Genomic DNA, 27,675 nt, shown 5'->3' on the forward strand with positions numbered 1-27,675 from the left:
GACTTATTAAATACAAATCTAATGTTTTGATTTATTTTTCCCTCTGTACATATTAGTATACCAGGAGGGAACTGGAGAGGACACTTGACCAACATCAAAGACAGGTAAGTAGAATACTATTTAAAAGTGAGTTATTGTCTTGATTATTCTATCTTGAACCTCTTTCATGAGTGTAAAAAAACAGCTTTCCTATGTAAGAAAATATTTTAATTCTTGAGAATATGAATATTTGTTGTGGACCTGTGATTTCCCAAACTCTAGTTCCAGCTCATTGTGCATTAAACAAGATCCAACACGCACACTTGGAAAGGAGTTATGCTAAGCAGAGTCAAGACAGAAAAATGGAGAGAAAAATAAGTGCTGGGTGGCTTATTTGTTTACTGTTTTGGAATTAAAGGCAATATTTTGTTTGACTTTATAATACCATTGTTTTATACAATATTTAACAGGGCATCTTTGATATGTAAATGGATATCTTGAAAACTGATACTATGCAGATGCTGCAGTTAATTTCTACACATGGAAGGGTTCTCCCCACCTGATCTTCAGTGCAGACAAAATAATTCTTATGTTAGATTTTCACTGAGATAATTTGGGTATGTGTTTTTATTACAGTGCAGTTATTCTGATATTCATAAATTCTTACTCTAAATGTTATACGGTTTGAAACCTAATTCTATGGTTTTGTAGCAAGTTGACAACTGTATTAGAATACCTCCAATGGTTTATAGGGACAGGAACAAGAATGGGGACAGGATCCTTGGAATTTTAGGCTTAATGATTTTGAAATAGCCTCGTAACAATTTGTTAGGTATTTCTTCTCTGTTGCCAAACTGTGAAGTTCCTTAATGCAATTATACATATTTAATGGTAACTTAAAAGCTATATGAGGAGCCAGTGTCATTGCATGTATTAATAGGGAGGCTAAGCCTGCAGCAGCCACCATAGGGTGAGGAGCTGGAGTGCAGTTTGTATGCAGCAGTGAATGTCCATTTTTGAGATTCCACATGTAGTATCTTTGGTTCAGAAAGCACATTGTTAAGGTTTATGGCATTTGCATTAATGTATATTAGACATCAGTGGCTGGGAGAATTCGAGATTTCTCATTGCCATTGTTTTAGAAAATTACAACTTAGCTTTGGCATTTTTAGGATATCTCTGTAGAGGCAGGCAGGGGAGAGTAACTCGTTCCATTTTAATACTTGAAGCTCAAATCCTATGGTTCAGTTCTGAGGTTGTGCTTGAGAAAATAAAGTATTTGGATGGCTATGGTGAAGAATGGTTACTCCTTCAGTTCAAACTAGTCCCAGACAGGGGAATATAGGCTTCTGAGCAGAGCATGATAGGAAGGGAAAATGTGAAACATCAACAACATGGCCCTGCATGTAAGAGAAGCTCAAGTGGGAACAAGTGCCTAAAAAAAAAAAGGTTTTGGGGTGGAAGAAACCTTAAAGATCATCTAGTTTCAATTTCCCTGCCACGGGCAGGGACACCTAGCACTAGACTAGGCTGCTCATCCAACCTGGCCTTGAACGCTTCCAGGGATGAGGCATCCACAAGTTCCCTGTGTCGGTGTCTCATCACCCTTGTAATGAAGAATTACTTCCTCATATCTAATCTAAATCTAGTCTTTTCCAGTTTAGAGCCATTACCCCTTGTCCTGTCATTACATACCCTTGTGAAAAGTCCCTTTCCAGCTTTCCTGTAGGCTCCTTCATGTACTAGAAAGCTGCTATGAGATCCTCATGGCACCTTCTCTTCTCCAAGCTCAACAACCCAAACTTTCCCAATCTGTCATTATAGGAGAGGTGCTCCAGCCCTCTGATCATCTTTGTGGCCCTCCTCTATGTCCTTCCTGTGCTGGGGGCTCCAGAGCTGGACTCCAGGTGGGGTCTCATGAGAATGTAGTAGAGGCAGAGAATCACCTCCCTTGGCCTGCTGGCCATGCTTCTTTTGATGCAGTCCAGGGCACAATTCCAGCTTTCTGGGCTGGAAGCCCACATTGCTGGCTCATGTTGAGCTTCTCATCAACCAGCGTCCCCAAGTCCTTTTCCTCAGGGCTGTTCTCAATCTATTCTTCACCCAGCCTGATGTATGGTGGACATTTATGAGCTGGGCATATGAGTTGTGCATTGTCCTGATTACATGGTTAATTTATAGGGGCTAACACGACAGACAACTAAGAAAGAAAAAGGTGAATAAATGGTACATGGAAGTGGTGACAGTTCTAGTTTGATTTCCTTCAGACTGTGTGTTAGGGCAGAGGTCATGGCTGTGGGACACAAAACAGCAGAAAAGGCTAGATATTAAAAAATGCGTTTGTTCTTTTTCTTAGTATATAGTTCTGAGGGATCATACAAAAATCTAGAGGTGGCCACAGAAGTTAGGCCTGTCTTGGTTTGCATCTTGGAATTACGTGTCTGCTGTGCCCTATTTTTTCTACAGCAAGCAGGCTGTAGAAAAAACCCAACCCGTAGCAGTTGTTGGGCATAGCATAGTCCATGGTTGTGGTTTTGATGGTCTCTCACAGTGCTGGGGAGTTTCTGCAGCACTAGGTTGGCCAGAGAAGAAGTTATGCCTTGGCTGGCAGGGATCTGTGTGTTCTCTGTAGTATTGCCTCACTTAGGGTGTTCTGGAAAATTTTTCAAGATCTGCTATGACATGCCAGCACCCCTCCTGAGGAACTAAGGAGTTTGAGGTCTAGTTGTTCACATCCCCAATTGTTCTACTCTCTAATCTTTTCTTTTGCAATTGATTTCCATTTGCTTTGGTCTTGAAGTCTTAAAAACATGCATGGGCAGATTAGTGGAGTGTTATTGTGTCATACACAAAACAAGGTATAATTTGGGATTTGCAGAACCACAATTGTTACCACAGCTGTTGGCTCTTCAACAGGGAAACTGAGAGTACTGAGCAGTGGATGATAGGAATGATAAAGGAAACTGTCCCAGGGCTGCAAGCAGTGGTACAGTCACTGCCACAGCTGGGCATGAAAGAGTGGTGGTGGTGCTGGCTCTGGGAAATGATGCCTAAGTGATGGTGTTGGTTGACTGTAGCTGCAGAGCTTTTTGATCTGCAGCAGTCCTAGATCTTTGTGGATGTATATCCTGTGCTACAGAGAAGTGATGAGGCACCAGGAGACAGCATTGTAAAACTGATTTCTGTTTGGGTGCAGTCAGCCTGATACTGGTGGAACTGGGGGTTATGCAGACAAGCAGTGCCAGTGTGGCTCAGTCTTGCTGAGGGGTTTCAAATTGTTTTAGTGACACACTGCTCTCAGTCTGTTTACTTTGATCACCTTGGAGAGATCTGAACAAACAGTCTTAGCCTAGTTGCAACAGTGGAAGATTTCACTGGTGCATTTTCTTGATGGAATAGATTTCTAGCTAGACGAAGGCTCAGTGCCCTGCCTGCTAGCTTCAGCTAGTGTGCCCATGGCTGCTTCATATGTTCTGGCTAGGCCAGTGCAGCTGCATCACCTTCCCACTGTATCCACGCTGACTTTCCTGTGTAGCAGGGAAACTTCCAATACTAGAGATATGGAAATTTGTGGTAATGCTGAGAATTGAACTCTCAAGGCCTGAGTAAATGTTGGTGAATATTTAAATGCTCTTTGTTGTTGTTGTTGTTTTATTGTGGATTTTTTTTTTTAGTTTTTTGTTTTTTTTGTTTTGTTTTGTTTTGTTTTGTTTTGTTTTTTCCATGCTCATGAACAGCTTTAGTCCTAAATCCTCAGATGTCTCTCAGACCTTTGATCCTGATCTCACTAAATCAAATAAAAATATTTCCGGTGATTTTAGTAGGTTTTGAATTCATCCCAGAAAGAGCACAATAATTTCCTGATGAGCGTACTGTGCTGGAGTTCTTGTCAAGTAATGTGGTCATACACAGACATTCACATAGATAGTAAAACTTAAGGTATTTCTTATTTAAAAGCCTTTATCCTTTTATTTTCTTATTTCAACATTATTACAGCGGACAGTGCCCAGTTTGCAGCCACCAGTTGGAGGACAGTGACCTCACTGAAGAGGAGTATAATAATCTTAGAGAAAGAATAATAAAGGATGTGATACATGGAACTGACACTTTTAGAAAGACAAGTCCACAGGTAGGTCTTGAACACAGGTGTGACATAATTAATGTTCAGCTACTTTGAACTTTTTTTTCCTTACTTTAAACACTAATAGGCCTTTGGGTGCTGAAGTATCTTGTGTGTCTTTTTTGGATGTGTTTATAAATAGTTATAAGTCTTCACTTCCTTCATACTGTCTTTGTTCTTATATTTTCAGTCAGCTATTAATGCGTATTGAAGTAAGTAAAATGTAATTTGTTTTTACATGAAAAAAATTAAAAGGTATGGAAATCTTTTAACCCTTTCAAAGCTAAATTTAAAATATGAATAAAACCCAGTAACCAGAGTGAGAAATCAAGTATTCTGAGCTTGCAAAAAAAGTAGAAGTCCTAGTATGTCTTAAGTTCAGCAGTATTGTATCTGAAGCTTATGTTTATGTGCTGAGTATTTCACCTCTTCAATCGAGCAGCTCTTTGCCAGCCACAATAAAGAATCAAATACCATTTTGTTCAGTCAGCTTTCACTAAGCCCCTCAATTTTAAGATAAACTCCCGCGCCTGTATTACAGCCCACTTCAAGGATGTCAGGCTTTTCGGGGGTGAGCATGGCAGAGGTTTCATTCCCAGCCACTGGCATCCGTCCCCGTTACCTTTGTCGCCGCCTCGGCCCCACCAGGGGGCACCCGCGCCACGTCTGGGGGGGTTTGCGTGACCTCTGCGAGGGGTGCGTGGTGAGCTCCGTGTTGATGTCTCTTGGCTGCAGCTGGAACCTCAGTGCCGAACCGGTTCGGGAAGCATGGCAGGCGACACCAGGTTTAATTCTTAGGGTTTCTGCAGACACAGACATTGCCTGTGTAACAGATAAAGGAACTAAAACCAGCAGGTGTTGTCATGCTTTTCATTCACGGAGCCTACTGTTCACACATCTAATTTCCATGCAGATTTTCCTCAGTTCAGAACTTTTAAGTGATCTAGATGTAAATTGTACAGGGAGTAAAACAATCATTAAAAATGTAGCAATAATTAAAAATTTTTAGTGGGTAGTGGTATTATATGTTATAAACAAAAGGATGTGTTTTATTGTATGTTCAACAGTTCTGCTCTGTAGAAGCCTTTGAGAAAGTTATGGTTCAGGTTGGTTTGTTAAAGAAAGCAACACCAACAAAATTTTCATTTCTCAACTTCTCAACTGCCTTGTCTGTTAAGTTTCATTTCTATTCCCTGTGGTGACTGCTGGCTTGAAAATATCAAATTTGTCAAGTACACAGAGATAGATTGGCAGTACTGGTTGAATGCTGGGAGATTTAGGGTGTTATGGGTAACAAGATATTCACAGCTAAGATGAGCAGCAGGGGAAATGATGTTGTCCTTGTTCAAGAACCTGGTTGTTCACATTAACAAAGCAAAGACTCAATACACTATTTTAAGTCTTAATGTCAGTAGGCTGTGTTAGTCCGTGTGGTAGCTGAAATTCTGTCATTTACCAGTCTGGGGCCACTGACTTGCTAGGTCCAAGCTGACCTTGTTCCAGTTCCCTATTGCCAGGCAGCCACCAGGAGGCTGAATGGAGATGAAGTTGTTTGTGTTTACTGTTGGCCATAGAGCTTAAAGTCTGCTCCCTCAGTGAATTTTGTGCGTGGCTGTGGGGGTAGAGGCACAGGATGTCAGGATGTGCCAGACATTTCCAGAAATAAATTTGGGACTTTTTAGTTGACTTTGAGGTGTGAAAGCATACGTATGGTGATGAAAATATGCTGCCCATTTTAGGTATGGTAGACTGTGTGACTTCTCCTAGAGCCAGGGTTTTCCAGAGGGGAAACTAGGTGAAGAGGCTGAAAATAGCTGAAATGTAAGCAAGTATATCTGAGAGGGGGGGTTTCCATTTTCCAGCCAGTCACTTTTTTTTGTAGTAGCTGCAGTTCAGATAGAAAACATTTTTGCTTTCTATTTCTTCTTTTCTCCTAATTAGTTTTTTCTTCAGTTGTCTGTGTTTCCTGCAATTAAATGATTATTCAGGGTAACAGTTTGAATTGTTCTGAGCTCTAAACTTTTTTTTTTCCCAACAGTACTTCAAATTAAAGTTATAATGCATTTGGAATTTTTCTTTTTTTTTTTTAAAGAGGAATATTGTTTTGTCAAACTTTCACAACACCATCACTGCCTTATTTTACAATAAAAGCAATCAGTGTAGAAAAGTAGGAGCAAAGATTTGGTTCGTTGCAGATCCCCCAAAGGTTGTCTGTTGTGTTGTGATTAAAAAATTATATTTTTTGTAATTAGTTTTGGGAAAGAAAATCAGACAACTTAGGTTTGTACATCAGAATGGTAGTGAACACTTTACAAATGTGTTGCAAAAATGACTTGCATGAACTGTTTAAAGCTGATTATCTGTGATAAGGAAATACCTGTTACACAATAGAAATAGACATGGGTTCAGCTCTTGATGCACAGCTACTGAAAGATCTGTTAAGATGTCATATGATGATTTAATGTGAGCTGCAACCTTGCAGGCTGCTGTAGAAAGAAAACAATTGTAAAAATACTGTCACCTTTTGTAGCAATGTCTGTATGATGTTTTCTGTCAGGTTTTAGCCAGTTTCTCTGGCTGCATATATCTGGAGCTATGCCATTGAGCATAGGATGATGTAATTGGTGGCAGAATCAACTTTTGCTGTGAGCATTTCCATATTGCAGCTTCTCCCACGTTTTGCTCAAATATGTAAAGGCCTTCATGGCTACTTCATAACCCTGATAAGCCTGGAAGAACTTTGGTGCAGGGGGACGGAAACACATGGGAGATGTCTAAGTGCTATCAAGAAGGCAGGAAGAGATGAGTCTGTGGGCATGTGAAGTCCCCACACTAGGTATGTAAAACTAGCATTTCACATATTCTTTTGGAATATAAGAGAATGTATGGGAAGAGGTGTTCTCAGTATTATTTTTTCAAGTTATTTTTTCTTGTGCTGTTTTCAAGGAGCCTTGAAAGTAAAGCTTTGTCTTTTAGCTTGATGCTTTTTCTGTAATGCTTTGGTTCTTCCACACGAGCATGTTTTCCAGCTCCATCATATGCCCAAAGGCCTGTGTGGTGTATGTCAATCCTGTTCTGGAATTAGTTTTTTACTTCCCAAACCCCTGTGTACTCCAAACATATTTGGTACATATTTGTGTTGGGCTACAGATAAGACCAAGGTAAAGAACTGGTATTTGGGAGTTAAAATATTTTGAAGAACTCACTTATGCCAGAGAATTAACTTAGTGGTGGCATTGCAATTGGAATTAAATACACTGATAGCAAGCCTGGAGACTCCTGAAGATCATGAAGATGATCATGAAGATGTGCAGTCATATGTCTGGGGAAGCCTAGAGATGAGACAAGATGTTTGAAGATAGGGTTACTTTTTGTCCTTCTGCCTCCATTTAAGTCAGGGTGGATGTTGCATGCTTTTTGTGATATGATCTGCTAGAGGGAAGGGAACTTCTGGGAGGAAGGGGAAGAGGGGAGACCAAATGGGAAATGGGTAATGAGAGACAAAGACAGTTGGAATTTTTTTAAGGTTTCTCTTGCATCTTCCCTTACCGCAGAGACTCCTTATAATAAAAGAAAACAGAAGCACAGAGAGTCTTTTGGCAGGATGACAAAAGACCTATCTGCTTCTTTAGCAGCAAGAAAGAGATCTAGATGAAAAGATTATAAATTCATCACATATTTCTTTCCCTCAGCTACCTCAGTGGTAGAGAATCTTAGGGATGGATCAGAATCCTTCTGAGGCAGTCCACAGTTATTTTTTCAATTCATATAGAAAGAAATGAGCTGAGATTTTGTTCAGGTCATTTGGTCTCCATCAAATGGTTATACAGTAAAAATGGTTATAACTGGTTATCTCCATCAAATGGTTATACAGTAAAATTAGTTCAGCTTGCAACATAAGAATGGTCATTGCTTCCACTCCATTGTCTAAACCTGTTTCATTGTCCTCCGGTCTTTTTAAGCTACTACTTTTTTGTCTCTGCATTTGGAAATTCTCCTAACACGATACATTCCAGTTAGTGCAATCAAGTAAGAAATTATTGTAGGGTTGGTTTTTTTTTATTTGGAAACCAGTTCTTGGTTAAAATACAGTTGCTAACCTTAACTTGTTTCCGTTCTATATCATCTGAAGATCTTGCTAAGCAAAATAATTGCTAAGCATGTGGGTGCAGTGATTTTTCCCACATTTGTATCTTCCTTACATTAGCAAGAATATGTAAGAATAAATAAACAGAAATAGAAGAAATTGAAGGTTTAAGAATGGCATACCGTGACAATGTATTTCTTTTTTTTTTCCTGTTCATTGACTCATCACAGAGGTAGACAGGACCATAAACATGAAGTGAGAACAGGAACTTATAACTAAAGAAATACACTAACCTGAATTATTTGAGAAGCTGTTCTCTAAGGAGATCACTTTATCAGAAATCTCTTGGGCACGGTCATTGACTTGCAGCTCATGCGTTCCACCAAGTAGGATCTTGAGACGTGTTTACATATTGCAGACTGCATACACTACCACCCCCTTTTTAAGTGTTTGATGTCTCTGAATATTTCTACGTTCTGTGATAATACTTCTAAAGTAAACTTAGTGTGAGCAGATGTTTATTTAAGACACTTTAAAATGTTACCTCTTGAATTCAAGCATTATCAAATAGTCCTTTACCATTTGGTCATTTAGTCTGTTGCCAAAGGTTCTGAGGAGGTGTTCCCCAGCTATGGTCCAAGACAGTTTCTTCAAATTTTTCAGAGGCCTATATGGAATTGTCTGATGCAGGGCTTTATTATTATTTATGACAATTAGAACAGCTTAACAAGTTATAATAATTTCATGTTATCTATCCAATACCTTATCTCTTAGCATTTAATTGGATTTGTTTTAGAGCATCAGCAATTAGAGCAGATGTTTTCATTACACTGTGGTGATCATTTCAGCTGATACAGTTCCTTCAGAAATCTGTAAAATGCAAGTGCACTCTCTTCCTGTATTATGCATTGTTTCTAATGCTACATTTAGTTTGGTTTTGTATTTGTCATTGGTTTGGCTTCTTCATTTCATATATATGGGAATTAGTACAGAACTTTGAAAGATGCTGCTAATTTTTTAGCATGACCCTTTGCTTTTTCATATTGCCTCTTTTAGTGCTATAAATAGTTCTGTGTTTTAGTAGTTTGTTATGAAGTCTTATGTTTAGATGATACTCCATTGCAAAAAGTGTATGCATCAAACTCTACCAGATCATCTTCTTCCAGAGGCTCTGCACAATTTTGAGTAATTGGTTCAGCCATATTACCATGTGCAGATGCTAGAAGTATAGGTTTATAGTTCTCTGGATTGTTTCTAGAAATATTAAATAAGGGTAGAACATGTAGTGCCATTCAGTCTCCCATAACAGTTGCTGTTTATATTGCTGTTGCAAATAGTAGTTAGCATAAGTATTTGATGGCAGTGTGATTTTCAAACTAGCATAACGTGCCTTTACTACCTTGCCAGCTGTTCTTTCCTGACCCCTTTGGGCCCTGCCAGTGTGCCAGGAAACAAGTGAGCACAACCCCATGGTAAGCAGGATACTGACCTAGGGGACAAAATAATGTTTTGTTTTCTTGTGGTTTTTGGTTTTTCAGCTAGTTCAGTTCCTCATTCAGACTTGCTTCAAACATTTTCACAAGCATGGGAGAGGCAGCAGCATGGAGGTGTTTCCAGCTGTCTGATATTCATGTAGCCATTTTGCACATGGGTGTTATGGATCATCTGTAATTCAGTACTAGTCTGCCTCACTTACTTGGAATGCTGTCTTTTCTATGAAGTTCATTGTGCATTACTTTTATATTATTCCCCTGTCTTTCTATAATGCCCCTTACATCACATTTAAGCATTCAAGTCAACCTTTTCCTGCTTCAGCATTCTGTTAAGAGGTTTGCCATAAGCTGAGAATGTTCCAAAATAATGTTTTTAATTTTGAAAGCACTGAATTCAAAATATTTTTGCCTTTGCAAGGTTTTTTAGTTTGTTTTAAAAGAAAAGTTGGTGTGGTCCATTTCTGTACTCTTGTGTTTATGATGGCAGCCTTGCAAAGATGAGGGTGTTTTTCCACTGAAGACAGCAGCACAAACTACTTCTTCCTCCCTCCATGTTAAATATGCTCAGAAAGGAGGTTTCAAAAGTGTGCTGCCTGGATTGTTGAGGTCCAAGTTTTGCATTGGCCTTGGCACTGACCCTCTGCTGTCTGATGTGGGCAGGCAGGAACAAGATTCCCTAAAAGAACAGCCTGGGTTATCAGAAAACTACCAACAGGCAACACAGAGCATGTCTCATCCAGGTTGTCAGTGTCCCTAGGAGAACCTTCCTGTTTGTGGCAATATCTCAAAGGAGTCTGTGACTCCTGGATTATTTGTGAACTTTAGAAGCATCTAACAGAGGGCAAATAAATTGTATGCAATCCAGAGTACATAGTGATACCATACACAATGGTGAGAAAAGCCTTCCTGCTTACAAGGGTTCGAAGGGGATTTCCAGGCTTTGAAACTGGGGGGGAAATATTCAAACCCTTCAGGCATGGCAACAAACAGATTTAAGAGTGCTCCAGCAAGGCGCCATAGAAAAAATTGGCTGGATGTCAATTTGACAGCTGAATTCTATTTCATCACTCTGGTGCTTGTTCCTGTGTTTTTCTTTTGATGAGAGAAACATTCCTGAAAACAAAGCAAGCCCTGTCACTTTTTATTTTCTGAAACTGCTAAAAAGTGAATGTTTTCACTTCTCTAAAAGCTGTTCTTATGGTGTTGAAAAACATCCTGTTTGATAATAAAGGGTAGAGTAACATAATTCTTAAGTGCCGTACAATACGCTGTTAATGAGAATTTGCTATTTCCTTGCACTTGAGTATATTGTCATTAAATACAGAGAGGGGGAGCACTGCTTTTTCTGTTGTATAAAGCTTAAACTATTGTGAATGCATCTGGAAACAATACATGTTGAATGCTGTAGTTTTTGCACTTTTTATTTTGACTTTAGTGTCTCTCCACCGTTCCTGATGAGTGACCATTATTGTTTAGAAGTGACAAGCAGCCTGTTTTGCAGTTATTGTAATAGTTTTTCGTAGGGTTGGATTACTTTAATAATTTATTCTTTTTTCCCCTTTTTGTTTCAAATTCCATGTGTTGGCAGAAAGATACTAGCTTCTTTTTTGTATTTAGAAAGTCCTCTATGCATTTTCTCATGTATCTCCTTTATATATTATACTACTTAGGTGCTGGGGGTTTTTTTGCATTTAGATTAATAGATAATTTGGATGTTGAATAATTTGGGCAATGCCATGATTTTTATTTCTAGTTTCCAACACATTTCCTATTTAGACTTGAGGAAAATGCTCAAGTAATCAAACCTTTCGTTGATCCAAAATGTCATACCCTTAGATCTGTTACGGACATGGAAATGATTTTAGAACTACTCTCATTGTTCTTATCAAAAGATGTCCTTGTCTAGCTCTTTGTTTTGTCTTGAATTGTGGTGTTTACTTATACGTTATCATATTTAACATAGTAAATCTGTAAATATTAATAACTAATTCCTCCCCTCATTTTTGTTGTGCTTTTGAGGTCTTGTATATGCACTGATACTGAAAGAAAAGCATACATTCCTATTTATAAATGTATTTACAGAAGTTGAATTAATAATAATATTCTTACAGAAAAGTCCTATTCTCAGATTTATTACTGTTGCTGTTGCAAATATTGTGGGCTGTGTAAGGCAGACTTCTGAAGTCTTTAGGTCATGTTTTTTCTAAAACATTTTAAAACTAATTTAATATAGCATAACCAATATGTTTGTTTGGCTTCTGTTTTTTTTTATTTGTTTTTCAAACAGTATTTCCCATACTTCTAGATTTTTTAAACCAACCTCTATCTGTTTTTTAGCTACAATACCCCAGGTTGAGAGAGAAATCTCATAAAATGTTGTAGTTCCACAGTCCAATCAGTCAGCATAGCCAGCCCTACCTATGGGAGAAGGTGATCCCAGTAGTCTTCGCTAGAGTCTCGTTCTTATTCCCTGTTCTCCCAGGACATTTTCATGTCAAGTCAAACCTCTGTGCTCTGACCTGAACAGGGGGGCCTGTGCAGACTAAAGGCTGTTACACTGACTTAGTTCACATGGACTCTGTTCATCCACTTCAGTCTGTCTGAACATATGTGTGTGCATAGGTAGAGGAGAGGAGAAGGCTGGGAATCAATGGCTCAGGGAAGACAGAAGGTAGAGATACCTCTTTCTATGTCAGCATCAGTATATACCAGTATGAAATAATGATGAAATAGTGCATGGGTCATCCAGCTGGTGTGGAATTCCAAAAAACTACGAGACTGTTTTGTGCTTTTGATGAGATAGGAAGGGACTTGAGCCAGTAGTTCAACAAAAAATATTTTTAAATATCTCTAATTCTTCATGCCAATATAAATTCCATCACGGGTTTGTTATGGCTGGCTCTTGCTTCCAAATCGCAGAACCACAGCATTAGTCAGTACAGTGTCCATTTGTACAGATAATTTTTCTTAGGAAAAGGGGTGATGAATCATCTCTTACCAGCTGAATAGTTGGCATTCCCCTTTTTTCCCAACTAAGCATGGATGAAATCAGGTGTGGTTTTTTAAAGCTGCCTTTCCTTTTGCTCATGGTGTGACAGAGCAAATCCAGAGTATCACTGGAGCCTGCCATGAGCACCTTGCTGCATGTCAGATGTTCCTGCTGTGGGGAGGGATGTTCATCTGGTGCATGGGCTGCTCGGGGAAGCCTTGCAGTCAGGTAGCAGCCTGGATGTATTGCAGCACTCTGCTATAGCTCCTGGGCATTAAGCAGGTCATGTCAGTAAGCAATACTGCATTTAAAGTGTTGTCCCTTCAGTTGCCAACTATTGAAGCAAATTTGAGTGGTTCAGAGCCTTTTTTACTCAGAACTTTGTGAGAACTTTTAGTCAGGAACTATGTGAGACTAACCTGGTCAGAACAAGTGAGAAAGTTTTGCTGTGTTTGTTTCAGTGCTCTTTCTGAGAAAGAGGGAAAGATGTTTTGCTACTCGCTGGCCTGTTGAAGGGGTTCATTAGAAGTGCCCCTTGTCGTGTTCAGCAGGAAGCTTCCATATAAACATTCCTGAGGCATACACAGGGCTGTATGTCGATCACACACTGCATTCGTCATTTGGAAGGGGAAGCTGGTATGAATAGTTCACTTTTTTTGGCCTGAGTCAACCTTCACAACATCCTTGTCCTGCATCGGTTGTTTCTTTGTCTGGCTTCTCTTGGTCAGCTGTACCTTCAGCTGGGCTTTCCATCATTTACTGCTTGTAAAGATCTTTAATTTCTTCTTAAAATTGTCCATTGAGGGACATATCTTTAGAGATGGTGGGTAAACCATCTCTTTATTACTGTGGCTGTGAGAAGGATCCACATAAAATCCAGACAAATCCTGATCTTTGCAACATATCAGCATCCTTCAAATTGTATATTTTCTCTTCTATGCTGTAAGTCTGTCTTCTGTTTTAGTAATCCTTTAGACTGCACCTAGATGATGTAGCCTGCTAGTTATTCCCAAGCTTTGCTTTTTTTTCTTCCCTGTATCTGGAGAGGATGAAAAATACGATGACTAAAAAACTGTAGCTCAGGGGAGCAGATACGGATAATCTCTGTGGTTCTCTCTCTATTTTTTTTAATGGAAAAGGAAAGGATCACTCTAGTGTGTGTTTCTGGGAAAATAGGGACATTGAGGAGAAAATGAACAGATCCTTGGGGATTTTCAGTCTGTCTAATGCTTTCCACTGGAGTCTTCTGTATTTGTGATATAAATCAAACTTGGCCATTTATCTTCTGCATTTATTTTGTTATTAGCTCCCCCTCTCCCTGTGTGAGTAAGAATCTCCAGTGGCAGCAAACCTCTCCCTGCTGTATTGTACAGTTTACTGGCAGTGAGGCAAAAACATTTAAACAGACAGCAGGGGCATGCAGTCAGGCATCTGTTGGGAATGGCATAGGAGGCATGGCCAGAAGGAGGTGGCTGGGAAGGCTGAGGTGACCAAGGGAATAATGTGGAAAAGGCTGCAGCTTCTTCCCAGCTCCAAAGGTAAACCCAAGAGAGCCAGGAGCTGGTTTTTCAGGAGTGCTGAGCCTATCCTGGTACCTGTCAGCACAGATCTCCTGGCAGATAAGAAGAGGAAAGGAAGCCAAGCAAAGAATGGGCAGAGGGGAGCACTGACCCATCAAACTCTGCTGCTGCTCCCCCAACTCATGCTGTAATGTTGCATTGGCAGAGCACTTGACTTTGCCCACCAGGGAAAACCTGCCCTTCAGGAACTGTGCTGGAACAATTGTTACTTGAAATAAAATAGCACTTTAAAAATTCTCCACAAAGTGTTTGTTTTGAATTGAACTGAGCTCTTGAAGACAAGATTACATGTTCATGTATTTTATAAAAAGGTCTACTTGATTGTAACGTTACTTCAAATAACGTTGGCATTTGTTGGCATTAAGAAAATAAAGCTGTATGTGATTGTATACCATGCCTTTTCATCTGCTTGTTCTTTCTTTTGTATTCATCATTTTCACTAATCTTCGTCTTAAGATTTTATTTTACCTTCATTTGGTCTGTATATGTTTTCCTTCTCTTTGTCTTCTCACATTTCAAACACCCATCCAGTATTTCAGTGATGATTCATCTAAATTTGAACCTGGTGGGAGTCCTCTGAATGGCATAAGCCCAGATGTCAAGAATCCTTGTTTCATTTTCCATTTGTTTCTCCTCCTTTTCCCTTCCACAACCTATGCTAATGACTTTCTTTCTGTGTCTTCGAGTCTCTGGCAGATGGCAATGAGAATATTTATTAATCTATATTAAATACATTGAGAATAGAGCTGGGAGGCCGGGGGAAGCAGTAAACAATGCCAAAAATTTATTTATGTTTGAGATTATTGTTTTCTTGCCCAGATTTTTATACTTCCTCAGTTACAACATTTATTTAAGCCACAGAGAAATGAAAGATCACATAGAAGTCAATTGATTCTGGTAGTGCTAGACTGAGAATTTTGTTGTCTGTTCCCATCAGTGTGCTTTCCATGAATACACCTATGTTTGCTTGGAAATCACAACTGAAATTTTGACATCTGAGCAAGGCACCCATATCTCATTTGGTGTGTTTGTACTCTTGCTACAAGTAACCTTTTCCTACTATAATTGGTCATAACCATTCTGACTGAATCTGAAGTAGCTGATCATTTGTTACTGCCTGACAACAATGTATTTTCTGGACAAATAAGTTCTTTCTTTGATTGCTTTTTCTGAGGAAGAATTGTACGTGCTGTATATTTTTTTGTTTGGGTGCTGAGGGGATGTTATTTTCTTTAGACATATTACTATATGGCAACATGGGAAAAGGCAAGATTAGAAAAGTGCTTCTCGAATTTTGAGTAGAAAGCATAAACTTTGCAGTTATTTTGAGGTCCTGTGAAATTTCATTTATAGCCTTGGGACTATGAAATATGTATTATCCACTATATACATCTTATCTGTTAGTAGAAATGTCATTTATGAAACAGGTCACTGCCCATCCGGGTGGATGAGCATTCCTGTGCCTTTTAAAAACAAAATCAGGAAGTGGAAATCTAATGCAAGTGTCTACTAAAAGCACTGGATCTTTCCTCAAAAATAAACAGAGGAATTCCTGACAATTTTATTTTTATTTTGTATTCTGTTGTCATCCTATGGGGTCTTAAGCCTAAAACAACTGCAGTTTTCCTTCTGTTGGAAAAACTGGATGGATATTGTTGGTTTGCTCAATCACTGCATTTCTGACCTAGTAAGAAAGCTTATTGTTTTGATGGCTTTAAAGCTGTGTATTTCACACAAATGGAGTGCTGTGTTTCTAAATGAATGTTTCTTTAAATAATAGAGGTCTGTTATCCAAAGGCAGGCATTCAGAGATTTCAGAGTTCTTACAGAGAAGCTAGATTTAATGCTTATTTTACGTTTGGAAATGTGAAGAGATAGTGATAGTGTCACTGTGGCACTACTGATATGTAAAGTTGCTTTGTCTTGCAGCTGTTGCACAACAATAGTTATAGCATGTATCTTTATTAAAGTATAGTTTGGATTATAATTATGAAAATCTGGATAACTGTAACGTTTTGATTTTCTGTTGTAATATAATTTAAAGTTATATTAGAAATATCCAGTGTTGCTCTTCTGGCTTTTAAAGATTTTTATAATTTTTTTTATGCCATTAGCAAATGTCCAAGTAAAGATGCAGAATGTAGTCAGCAAAGGAAAAGTGAGAGATTTAGGCATTGTTGCTTTTTTTTTGGATAAAAACTGAATGAAAGCTGCTTCTATTAAACTTAATATATTCTTCCCACCTCTTTGTATATTTATTTCAGGAATTCGAAGCCTTTCAAACGTTTGTGGAAAACAGGCTTCCATTTGATATCGTTATTGATGGACTCAATGTTTCCCACATAAAACTCAAAAAGATGCAGTGTGAAAATGTAAGTGCTGGTTAAATATTCATTAAGAGTTTTGTGTATGCTTTGGCTGATTGTATAACAATTAGTGCCTCGTTATTATCTTCTTGAGAAACTGATCAAACATTTTCATAGCACATTACAATGAAGTTTGAAGCGTTATTTAGACTTTATAGACTAAACATTATCAATAGGTAGGTGATTCTTCTTACTTATTTGACTTTATTCACTGTAAAATAGCATGTCTAAATTTCCCTGTGTATACAATGCTCATAGTTACATCTCAGTTACTGATAATAACATTATTAGGACATACGTTGTGTGGGTGTGTATGTTTTAATAATAATAGGGACTTTGGGAAACAGAGTAAATCAACCATACAGAAAATTTAGGCTAATACAGTTCCTCTTAAAATAACCCCTTGCTTAGTTCAGACCACATCCTATACAAGTTGAAGCTTTATTTCATTTCCTATTGCCTTAAGCATATGAGTACTGTTCTTGCAAGGGCAGCTCGAACTGGATTCAGTTCCTTTCACTTGGTGATATTTCACTGATACCTATTTTTAAGAATTCTGATACCTATTTTTAAGAATTTTAGGCACTCCCTTTTAGCATTTCACTAAGAAATGGCTTAAGGTTGTTTTTTGATTTTTTTTCTTTTTAATCAATCAAATAATTAATTTAAATTAGGAATAATTAAATAGTTGCTTACATGTATTCCAAAGTCAGAATTTAAATTCTTATGCTCTTGAAATGAAAACTAAGTTATAAATGAGCCTCAAAATAAATGAAGTAATTTACTTCCCATAATTACAAGAAAATTTTTTTTCTAAGGACTATTTTATATCTATTCTTAAGAAGCAGGATATGCTTTCTTGTATGGAGATAAAAGCAGCTTAGCTAGAGAGGTTAAATAAACTTGCTGAAAGATGTTTGTTTGAGAACTACAGTGAAGTTTCATGAGATACTGGCTCATGAAGACGGTACTTTCCTTACAATGAAAATAGAAGAGGAAGTTTACAAGTTTTTTTCATGGCATTGGGGAAGAATTGTTGATTATCTGAGAGTAATCCCAGGCAGCACGTAGGGGCACAATGTTTTTAAGACTTAGAATGATGGTTCTGTAGCTGCCAAAGAAGGGGAAGAAAAATGAAGCTCCTTCCTTAGTGTGGGATCCTGAATGTTCTGTAAACACTGGAAACAGTGGAGAAGAGAGCCAGACTGGTTTTTCAGGGTAATTACTGCAGAATTCTGATCAGAAATCTTACAAGGTATCAGTATGCAGAGCAGCATAAACTCCTTTGTGTTCCTCCTTAGCTTCTGCTGTATTGGAATGACCCCAAATACTGTGCTCAGTTTTGGGGCCCTAACTACAAGAACAGCATTGAGGTGTTGGGGAGAGTCCAGAGAAGGGCAACAAACCTGGTGAAGGGTCTAGAGAACAAGTCTTATGGGGAGCATCCGAGAGGACTGAGGTTGTTAAGCCTGGAGAAAAGGAGGCCGAAGGGGAGACCTTATCATTCTCTACAGCTGCCAAAAAGGAGGTTGTAGCAACGTGGGGAGTTGGTCTCTTCTACCAAATAACAAGCAATAGAACAAGAAGAAATGTCTGTATGACTTTGGGATTCATGATGCCAGGGATCTCCAGAAAGGCAGTGTGGGGGCATCATTTTTCCATCTTAGTTTTTCCATAGAGATACAGGTCAGATATTTAATTCCAGATATTTACAAATTGGGAGGATTTTTAGGAAGATCTGTCTGTCCTTCCTGCACAACAGAACAGCAACTTGGACTCACTCCAGAAGATTTGTTTAGCTAAAATTTACGTATTCTGTGTGCTATGTTGCTGTTAATAATGATTGCATTTTGTCATGCATAATCAATGTAAATCACTGGAGCTTCCCCCAGGTTGTGTTTTGCTGCTTCTGTTATATGGACCCTGTTTTTGAGTGTGGAGATAGGGTGGACATGCCCATTACTCCTGACTTGTACCTGTAAATACTCGCTCACTTTAAAGTACCTTTTTTGGCATGTGACGTGTGTATTTGTAAGCAACAAAATAGCTCTTCTAGACATGTGAACTCCTAAATACTTTTTCCTGTATTGAGCCTCTTTATTCATTCAGCTAGTTTACTTTTTATGATAGATGTCTGGATACACAATCGCAATATTAACTGTTGAGTTCACAGGTTTTTCCACTGCAGACCTTGTTTAAATGCAAGATGGTGCTGGATGCTAGTGAATTCTGTGGGTTTTTTTTTTATTATTACTCTGAACTCCTGTATGACTTGTATCAGAAAGGGACTGTGTCTCTGTTCTTTTTTTGGGATACTTCTGAAAAGCATGTATTCTTGTTTTCTCACACTTTTTTTCAAGACTGCTAAAAAGAGAAAAAACAAAAAAACATGGAAAGCAGAGCAATTCTTTCTTCTCTCTCCAAGCTTTTCTTCCAGATGAGGGAAAGGAAGGCCCCAGGAATCTCTCCACGCGTTGCTCTCCTGGTTACTGGTGTTGCTGTAGTCCCCCATCTGTGAACGCTGACCTGAGAGCTGCAGTCTGTCTTGTGACTGACTGTGACACAAAACACCCCCTTTCAGACCCTGCCCTCCTCATAGATGAGGAGTGGCAGGTCTCTAACATTCACAGTTTGCCTTATGAGACTCTTAAATATACACAGGGAAACGTAGTGAGTAACTGAGAGGATGGAGAGGAGAAATATATGCAATGGGAGCTGGCGGCAGAGCCCCAAGGATGGAAAGGTGAGAGCTTGGCTGCTGAGTCCAAGCTGCTGGGCAGAACAGCATGCCAGCGCCTTGCAGAGGGACAGGCTGTGACTCGCTAGTGACCTCTTCTGTTCGACTGGAGAGGGAATTATAAAGGGACAGTATTTCCAAATACCAGTGTTGAAGTTTGCCCAACTCTTGTTCCTTGCTAAATTATTTGAAGTTTCCAGGTTGGAGTCAGTCTGTGCTCTTTTCAGGGGTTCCCATGTATAGTTTAGTGTGCAGCGATGGTTGAAAGAGAAAATGAAATTGTTGCTCTCCGCTTATAAGTGACTCAAAGCGTTACTGTATTCAAGTTGTTGGGGTTTTTTTGACCATGTCCCTTTGCATGCTTAGAGAGAATAGCAAAATAAAGGTCACTGTTAAATACAAGAGAGGGCTTCAGATTTGTGTGACAATAACATGGTAGTTTAAATGCTTTCTAATCTTTCCTTAAACTTAACAAAGAATACTGTTCCAGTTTATGATTTACTTTATGATCTGTAACTTTTGCTGGAGACCAACTCTAGCTAACTCTTAGTCATATAATTAATATAAGAAAACATTGATAAAATATTCCCTTTTTTTGAACGTCCTAACATTTGTAATTCCATTTTGGCGATCCTTAGGCATCTTGGGGAAGGGCTGTGTTGTGCAGACAAGGCACAAGTACCTTGAGAGATGAGAATAGAAAGAAAAGAACCAGAAGCTGGAAGAATGATTTTTTACTCATTTAATCCCCAAAGTGCTCTGACATTCTGGAAAATTAGATATGTGACTTCCAGTAGCCCCAGGCAACTTCAGTCTTCACAGCCAACACTTACTTAGCAGATCATCACAAATATTATCGACTTGGCAGATTTACAGGAATAATCTGTGGCAATTTCTCTAGGATATGACACAGTTGGGTTGTAATTACAGTCCCTTTTTTCCAGGTAGGTTTCATACTAGTTCTGCTTCCTGGTAAAAACAGCATGTGGCTGTATTGATCACTGACAAAAAGAGAAGGTAGCACAAGGGTGGGAAAAAAGATTTTTGAGGGCTGGGGAATAGTGAGATCATGTTTTGAAGACACTGCACAGAGTAGCTGTAAAACTGCAACACTGGACACTACCCAGCACCTCTTTCCAACCCTTTCCTTCCTTACTACAGCAGTTTAAAGTTTTTTAAATTAAAGCTGCCTCCCCTTAAAAGATTTTATAGAATAGAAATTTTTTTTGCTTTAAAAAGCCTAAAAGCATTCAGTCTTGTATTCTTCCAGTATTTTGTGCATTGCTGTTTAAGATTGTACCTGATGCATGTTTGCCAGTGACTCAATCACTGTTTGTACTGCAAACGTGGCGGTTTATAAATTGAGATATCCTTGCAGTTCAACTAAGTTGATTCAGGCTGTATCATGACACTGAGTTAATCCTTTTCTCCAGATGCATCTAATTACATAAATCCTTAGCAAAACACACTGACATTTAGTACTCTCTGTCCTCTGCTGCCATGATTCCCCCTAGTGTCCCCACCTTTATAAAGGTCAAGAGAGGGAATTTCCACATTCTAATTGCTTGTTTCTCTTAATAAACACAAACTTTTACATAATTTTTAAATGTATTTTTCCTGTTTATGACAGTTTTCTATAGAAGTATTCCTTGGAATGAGGGGGAATCCAAGTGTCATCTGGGTATCTTGGGCTGTAGTATCATGGGCTCTGGAGCATCTTGCTTTGCTATGGTAGAGGAGTGAAAGAACTATGAAGAGCTGTGCTCTAACTAGCCCTGGAGTGTAAAGGGCCGGGGGGGGGGGGTGAGGGAGCAATATCAGCAAATGCAGTTTAAGGAGTACTATTTTTAATTTACGTGGAGATAGATATATTGTAAATGCAGTATGCAGCCAGCTTCTCTGTCAGCTGTACCCATCTGGTGTTAGACTTTATGGAACACAGATTTCAAATGTGTATTGCATCAAAGTTAACTTACAATTCCTTTCTTCAAATAGTTTGGAAATTGGGGTCAGCCCTGCCCTAACTTTACCTTCTATTATCTCTGTATTAAAAGTAAATCCTCTGAAAGAGGTAAAATAGCTCCAGATTGAGTCCCTAAAGGGTGACAATGCACAAAGGAATAGGTTTTGCTCTTGGCGGAGAGTTCAAAGTGGTTGCTCCCAAACTTAATCAGCATTTCTATAAATGGATTATGCAAGTTCATTTAATTCCCATGTAAATTACATTAGGCCTGAGCAACAGCTGACAAAGCCAGATCCTTGCTGTTCCCCTCCCATCCCATTCCATCGCCTTCTGGTGGCAGTGGCTGGGATGCCACCCGTGCCATATCTCCCACTTGCAGCAGCAGCTTCTGCCTGGAGAGCTGCCAGAGCTGCCTTCCTGCACCTCTCAGGTGGCCACAAAGAGCCAGGCAGTGACTGCTGCAGTGGGGTGTTCTGTGACAGGCAGAGGGGACAGGACATGCCTTGCAGATATTTCTTGTTTCTTCCAGGGAAGAAGCATCAGACTTGTGGAGTGCTCTCAGAATTGGAGAAGGGTTTCTGGACTAAATGAATTTCGTGGTGACAAGTAGCACAGTAATTATGTGACCAGATTTTTGCATTTCAGTTTTCCGTATTTTAAATATTTAAAAAATAGCATCTGTTAAGGGGATTTAAAGTTTAAAACTGATATTATAGTTTTAGGTATTCTAGTGGTTCTGTATTATTCCTTGACACTCTGACAGCTTCAGCAGTATGGAAAACAATGAGCAGAGAGAGGTTGCAGCCTGAAAGGGAAGGCTGAAACTGAGAAAAAAGTTTCATCAGGACAGGGGAGAAAACCAGGATGTAGAATACAAGTCTACAGGCAAATGGTGAATGGTCATGTTAAATTTTTGAATACAGACCATCTGTGGCTACAGAAATTGAAGAACCTTGATGAATTATGCTTTGTGAATTCAGCTGAGAACCATTGCTTTGGTATGCATGTTATTTACATTTTAAAGTTCATTTTCCAAACATAAAGTCAAATACCAAGACAAAAATAATAACTCTTCAAATAAAGTTTACAAAGAGCCAGAAAGAACTCTCACAAAAACAGGGCATCTGTGACTGATGTTCTCTGGGTTTAGTAGCCCAAATCAGTTTTGAAGAATAATTTTGTTTCTTTGAAATCACTACCCTTGTGCCTATAAACCTTTATAATGAAAAAAAGGGGGGGAAAAGCATTGTAGCTTATAGTATTTGGGGAAAATATTAAGTAAATAATTAAAATATAACATAATAATATATTAATATATATAATAATAAAATAGCATATGTTAATATATTTAACAAATAATAAATAAAATGTTCTCTCCCTGAGTCTTGCTTACTAAAAATTAACTTGAGGCTCTGAAGCAGACAAATTGAACCTGTGCATACATACATAGTTGGCAAACACACATACTAATGCTCAGGTTTTCATATGGTAATTTTTCCCAGTCAAGTTCTATCTTAACCATGCAACATGCCTATGAGAGGTCAGCTGCGCAATTAGAAATAGTGATTACTTGAAACAAAGTTACAAGCTCTACTTTTCTGAGCTGTCCTGTAAAAAAAAGCACTTACTAATAAATTTGACCCAAAAAAGTCATGCATGGAAAAGAGATTTTTCTTCTTTGATTCATTTGGCATCATCTGTGATGTGTTCTAGTGCTTTACTGTCTGTAAATGAAGCAAGAATTAAGTAGATCCATGAGTCATTCTCTGTTCAGAATCAATACATGCAACTGAGATCTTATTTGTCATACTGTGACAGTTCATCAATTCTTCACCCACCAACTCTTGTCTTACCACTCAGCAAAGCAGACAGACATATTTGTTCATTTGCTCCCAGCCTTTTCCATTTCTTTTTTTTTCCTATCTTCTAATGGTTGTTCAAGTTTGCATTTCCATGATAACAAAACATTTGCCCCATTGCTCAAGATTGGAGAGATTTCTGTCTTTGCAACATGTGTTTCATTCTTTAGACCTGTGTTTTAATTTCCTTGAAATGTTGCCCAAATTGTTAACATGAAGGGTTATCAGAAAATCACCTGCAGCCTCTCTATAACATGAGCCTAGAAGAAAAAGGACCTCAAGCACTAAGGGGTACCCTTGCAGCTTCTCCTGTTTTAAGAGATGTGTGACTGGAACATTCATCATTGTATTCATCTTTCATCTGTTAGTTTCTGGAGTTTATTGAATATCTCATCAAGTGGTCTGAGTCAAGTTCTTCTCTGAAATCACATATAAGGCATTGATAGTGACATACTGAAGTCTCCCTCCCTTTCTTCCCCCCCTCCCTCCCCCCTATATTGTGGCCATCCTATGATAGGATTACTCAAACTCAAAAATTTTGGCCACGAGATCCAGCAGGACAGGGCTCTGCAGCAGCTTAGGAGAGCTAAAGGAGACTGAGCTCGTTTGCCTGTGAAACCTGAGGGAGAGGCTTGCCCTGCAAGTCTGCTCTCCTTGCAGTTCTTCTGAAACCTGTCAGTTCCCATTTGTGGCTAAAAGAGAAATAAAAGGGCATTTAATATATCCAGCTTTCTATACCAATACACAGTAAGCAAAGATGTTTTGGACATGAGTGTCAGAGATTCTAGAAGTACTTATGCAAGTGGTTAGCAGATGATCTTCATGGAGGGAGCACAGACATCAGCTACAAACCTTGAGCCACCGAGTTTGACTCTACATCCTTTGCCTCTTTTGTAGCATTGGAAGAGAAGAGTAGGAGGTAGTTAGGACTTCTTAAGGAAAGAAATAAGATGTCAGACTGGTAACATGAGAATACAGGAAGACACTCTCACCAGATTTACCTTCCCAACATTGTGAAAAGGGGGGGAGGCTGGCAGGATTCCCTAACAGTTGACTCTAAGCAGCTGTTTTTCCTTTCAAAGATTTACAATTTGATTTTGCATTTCCTGATGAGAAGAACAGAGCAGCAGAAACTGAGCAGATTTGAGGTTCTGCCCAGGCATGTTGACAGCTTCTCCCTGTTGTTTTCTACCAAAGTCAGATACTTCCTGGTGTTGCAGCCCCTTTCTATTTCCATCCTCTCTTGTTGGCTATAAAACTAGTTTAAAAATTCTTATTAAATTATTATCTCTATTGGGTTCTCTCTGGCATTCATAATTTCTACCATTGTATTTGGTGACAGCAGTAAAATAAAAGTTGAGGTAAGTACATGAGCACCCAAGCACTCCTTTTTTTTATGAGAGGAATTGCATAATATCTTCCATAATCTTCTAATTACTAGGAATACAAGCTTGAAATTCAGCAGAGCAGAATGAACAGGTCTTGATGATTCATGTCCCATTGAACTTGGCAACTGTAGCAACAAGTTGTTTGCTGTATGCTGAAATCAGGGTGATAAAGTCATCTTGGACTTTATGAAGGTATCTTCTGGACTGGATGAGTTTCAGTCTTGTTTTCACTTCTCCCTGGAAACCACAAGAGGAGTTCTCTTTGGGCAACCTGGCTGATTCACCTAGTAATGGAACTGTTATCAGTGTGGCATTAAGAAGTGTGCTGGGCCTCCAAATTGGAAACCTTATGTTCAGGGAACTGAACTGCTTCTTTAGAAGTGATTCTTGTATGGAAAGTCTCTATAATAGTGGGAAACTATAGAGCTATTAAGATATGGGAAACAGGCCAGAAAATGTTAAGGTTGGGTTACGAATTGGTTGCCAGTTCTGTGTAAGAATAAGTATTTTATTTTAGACTCATAGCAAGTCAAGTACAATTGTCCACAGGTTTAATTCTAAATCTCTTAATGAACTGATTGATTCATGTTGCCTGGAACATGGAAATAGTGACTTCTATTTGAATCTAGGAGACCATTTTCACTAGAGTTAAGATTTTGTGCTGGGAACATGATCAGGCTGGCAGCATACTTGCTTAAAACCAATTCACAGTAATTCCTCTTTCAAACTGAACTTCTGAAAAATTACACTGTTCAGGTGACAGTTTGAATAAAATGCTATGAAAACTTCACCTTTTCCAGTATTGACTTTGTGCATCAGATGCAGAGGTACCAGGCAAGAGGCTATCCCTATTCTATCTTATTTTATTTAAAGGTATCTTTGAGCATTTATCCCAAACAAGAGAGGGGGAAGGAAGCAGGGAAGAAAGAAAAAAAGGTCAAAATAAAATGGTCCCCAGAGTCATTCAGCCTGATGCATTTTATTGTGGTGTGAATCTAAATTACAACACATTAGATTAACCTAATATGTATAAATAGTCCAGCATTCATCCATTTACCTGCTCAATTCAATGACTGACAAGAGGGAAAAAGTGAGTTGGCAGTATTTCTCCAATATTTCTTCTGCCTCTGATGTTTTGATTTTTTTTGAGCTTTTAAGGAGTCAAATTTTGGGGTAAACTGGGTAGTGCTTATACTATGGACTGAAAAAAAAAAAAGTAGAAGTATGATGCAGGTCCTTGTTAGAACTGTAGTTCACTGGAATCTGAACTTCTACATTCAGTGCAAGTTTGAGGAAAGCACAGTGGAAGGTAAGTATTCCTTGAATACTACCTATGCCCTTAGCTAAATGATTGATTGAATGATGATAGGAATTGTTTTCCATCACAGCCTTATGTTGCCATACAATTGAGAAAATGGAAGTGAATTGGTAGTAAGAGGGCTGCAAGCAGATAGTCATAGAGCAGACCCAGTCAGTCTTAATGGTGCTAATTTACCCTGCTCCTTATTAAGAGCTTTTATCCTGGGCTTGTCTCATGGTAATGTTGCTATGCAGCTGATAGCATCTGAAGCAATTTACATGATACCCCTGTAACACATTGCAATGTACTGTTTAAATCCATTTATGTATAATGGCCTTAAGTCTTAATAGTTAAAGGAAGTGTCTTTAAAAGACTTGAAGGGCTTTGACATTTTAATTTCTCATTGGTATTTAAGAAAAGCTCTAACTTTCCTTTGAATGGGCATCCCCAAATGTACTTTCAGAAATATGAATGCTGTGGGTTAGGGGTTTCCTTTTTCCCATTACACTCATTCTCATTTCCCCAAATCATTCATTCTCACAGCCTAGCTAACACAATCAGTAGTATGACACAGAGTTTTAACTTTTAGCTATCTGATAAATTTGGTAAACAAAATACTTCTGAAACTAGCTCTCCCTTGCACTTGATCACCACTGTTCAGTCCTGGGTGCTCAAGGAGTTGTTATGTGGGTATCTGCATTCTTTCCCATTTTCCACATGGAAATGGAGAGAGGAGGAAGAGATACATCAATTTCTCAAGTGTGCTGATATGTATAATCATATGCAGATACCTGGAGACTGTAATGCTGAGTCCCAAAACCTACTTAAAATAGATATATCCTTTTACGAAATAGGGGTGGATGGTTCTTACTTGGCTTCTGTTGTTCAAGTCATTCTGGTATTCATATTTTCATATTCTTAAGCTTCTTTCTCTTGACTACAGAAGTGAAAAATTACCAAGTAGACTAAGATTTTCATATAACTAGTTGTTTTCAGGAGGTAGAGCTATTAAACAAATGCCAAATATCATCCATTATTAGTTTGTAGGAGCTGGCAATATTATTTGTTTGTCAAATTGTTGTATCTTACCTCCTGAATTGAAGAAAACACTTTAGACATTGTCCGGCCATTGAGTATTGCAGACTGTTATCAACAAACCTTTATTAAAAGCATTATATATATATTAGTATATTAGAGCTTGTGGATTGTAGCTTTTTTGGGGGGCTTTCAGACCTTCACTGCCTAGGATCTCCAGGCGTAGGTTACTGGTAGTAAAATGGCATCAGTCTGCAGTGTTTCTTACCAGAGCGTGCAGCCATGATCTAAATGAGACAGTTGAACCTCTGACTCATGAAACTTGCAGTGCAAGGTGTATACAAAAGTCTCCTAAGTTTATACTCTTATCAGTAATAAACAGATTGCTTCCCTGGTCCCTTATTGCTGAAAGCTTTGGTGCATGATCTGCTGGGAGTAGGTGGACCTGACTGACCACACAGCTGCTCTTCCAGTTCAGACTTCTGTGCTTTAGTTTGCTTCTGCTGATTTATCTCTCTTATGATATATCTCAATATATCTGTGCTATACTGAGGAAGAACATTTTGTATGTTCCATTTCATATTAAACAACTTTTCATCTTTCTGATCTTAAAAAAAAAAAAAATCACCATTCACTTGGGTAGTGTTTGTCAATGTATTTATTTGTGTTAAGAACTGCAGAATTGTTCATATTGGAACAATTGTTTTTGAAGTTATCCTCTTTACCTCTGAATAATAATCTTTTGCTTGTTACATACAGTACTAATGAGAAACATACAC

General features: G+C 38.6%; 1 protein-coding gene across 3 annotated transcripts in view; it reads left to right on the forward strand.

The window, feature by feature from the left end:
• The window catches only part of PRORP (protein only RNase P catalytic subunit), a 45,689-nt gene that overhangs the window by 4,246 nt on the left and 13,768 nt on the right, over positions 1–27,675 (forward strand). For all 3 annotated transcript variants that reach the window (XM_030452316.1, XM_030452318.1, XM_030452317.1), the window contains exons 3-5: positions 57–104; positions 3,976–4,108; positions 16,513–16,620. In XM_030452316.1, coding sequence (XP_030308176.1) covers positions 57–104; positions 3,976–4,108; positions 16,513–16,620 — 289 coding nt within the window. The remainder of the gene's footprint in view (positions 1–56; positions 105–3,975; positions 4,109–16,512; positions 16,621–27,675) is intronic.

Source organism: Calypte anna, chromosome 5A, assembly GCF_003957555.1.
Source record: "Calypte anna isolate BGI_N300 chromosome 5A, bCalAnn1_v1.p, whole genome shotgun sequence".
Classification (NCBI taxonomy): Eukaryota; Metazoa; Chordata; class Aves; order Apodiformes; family Trochilidae; genus Calypte; species Calypte anna.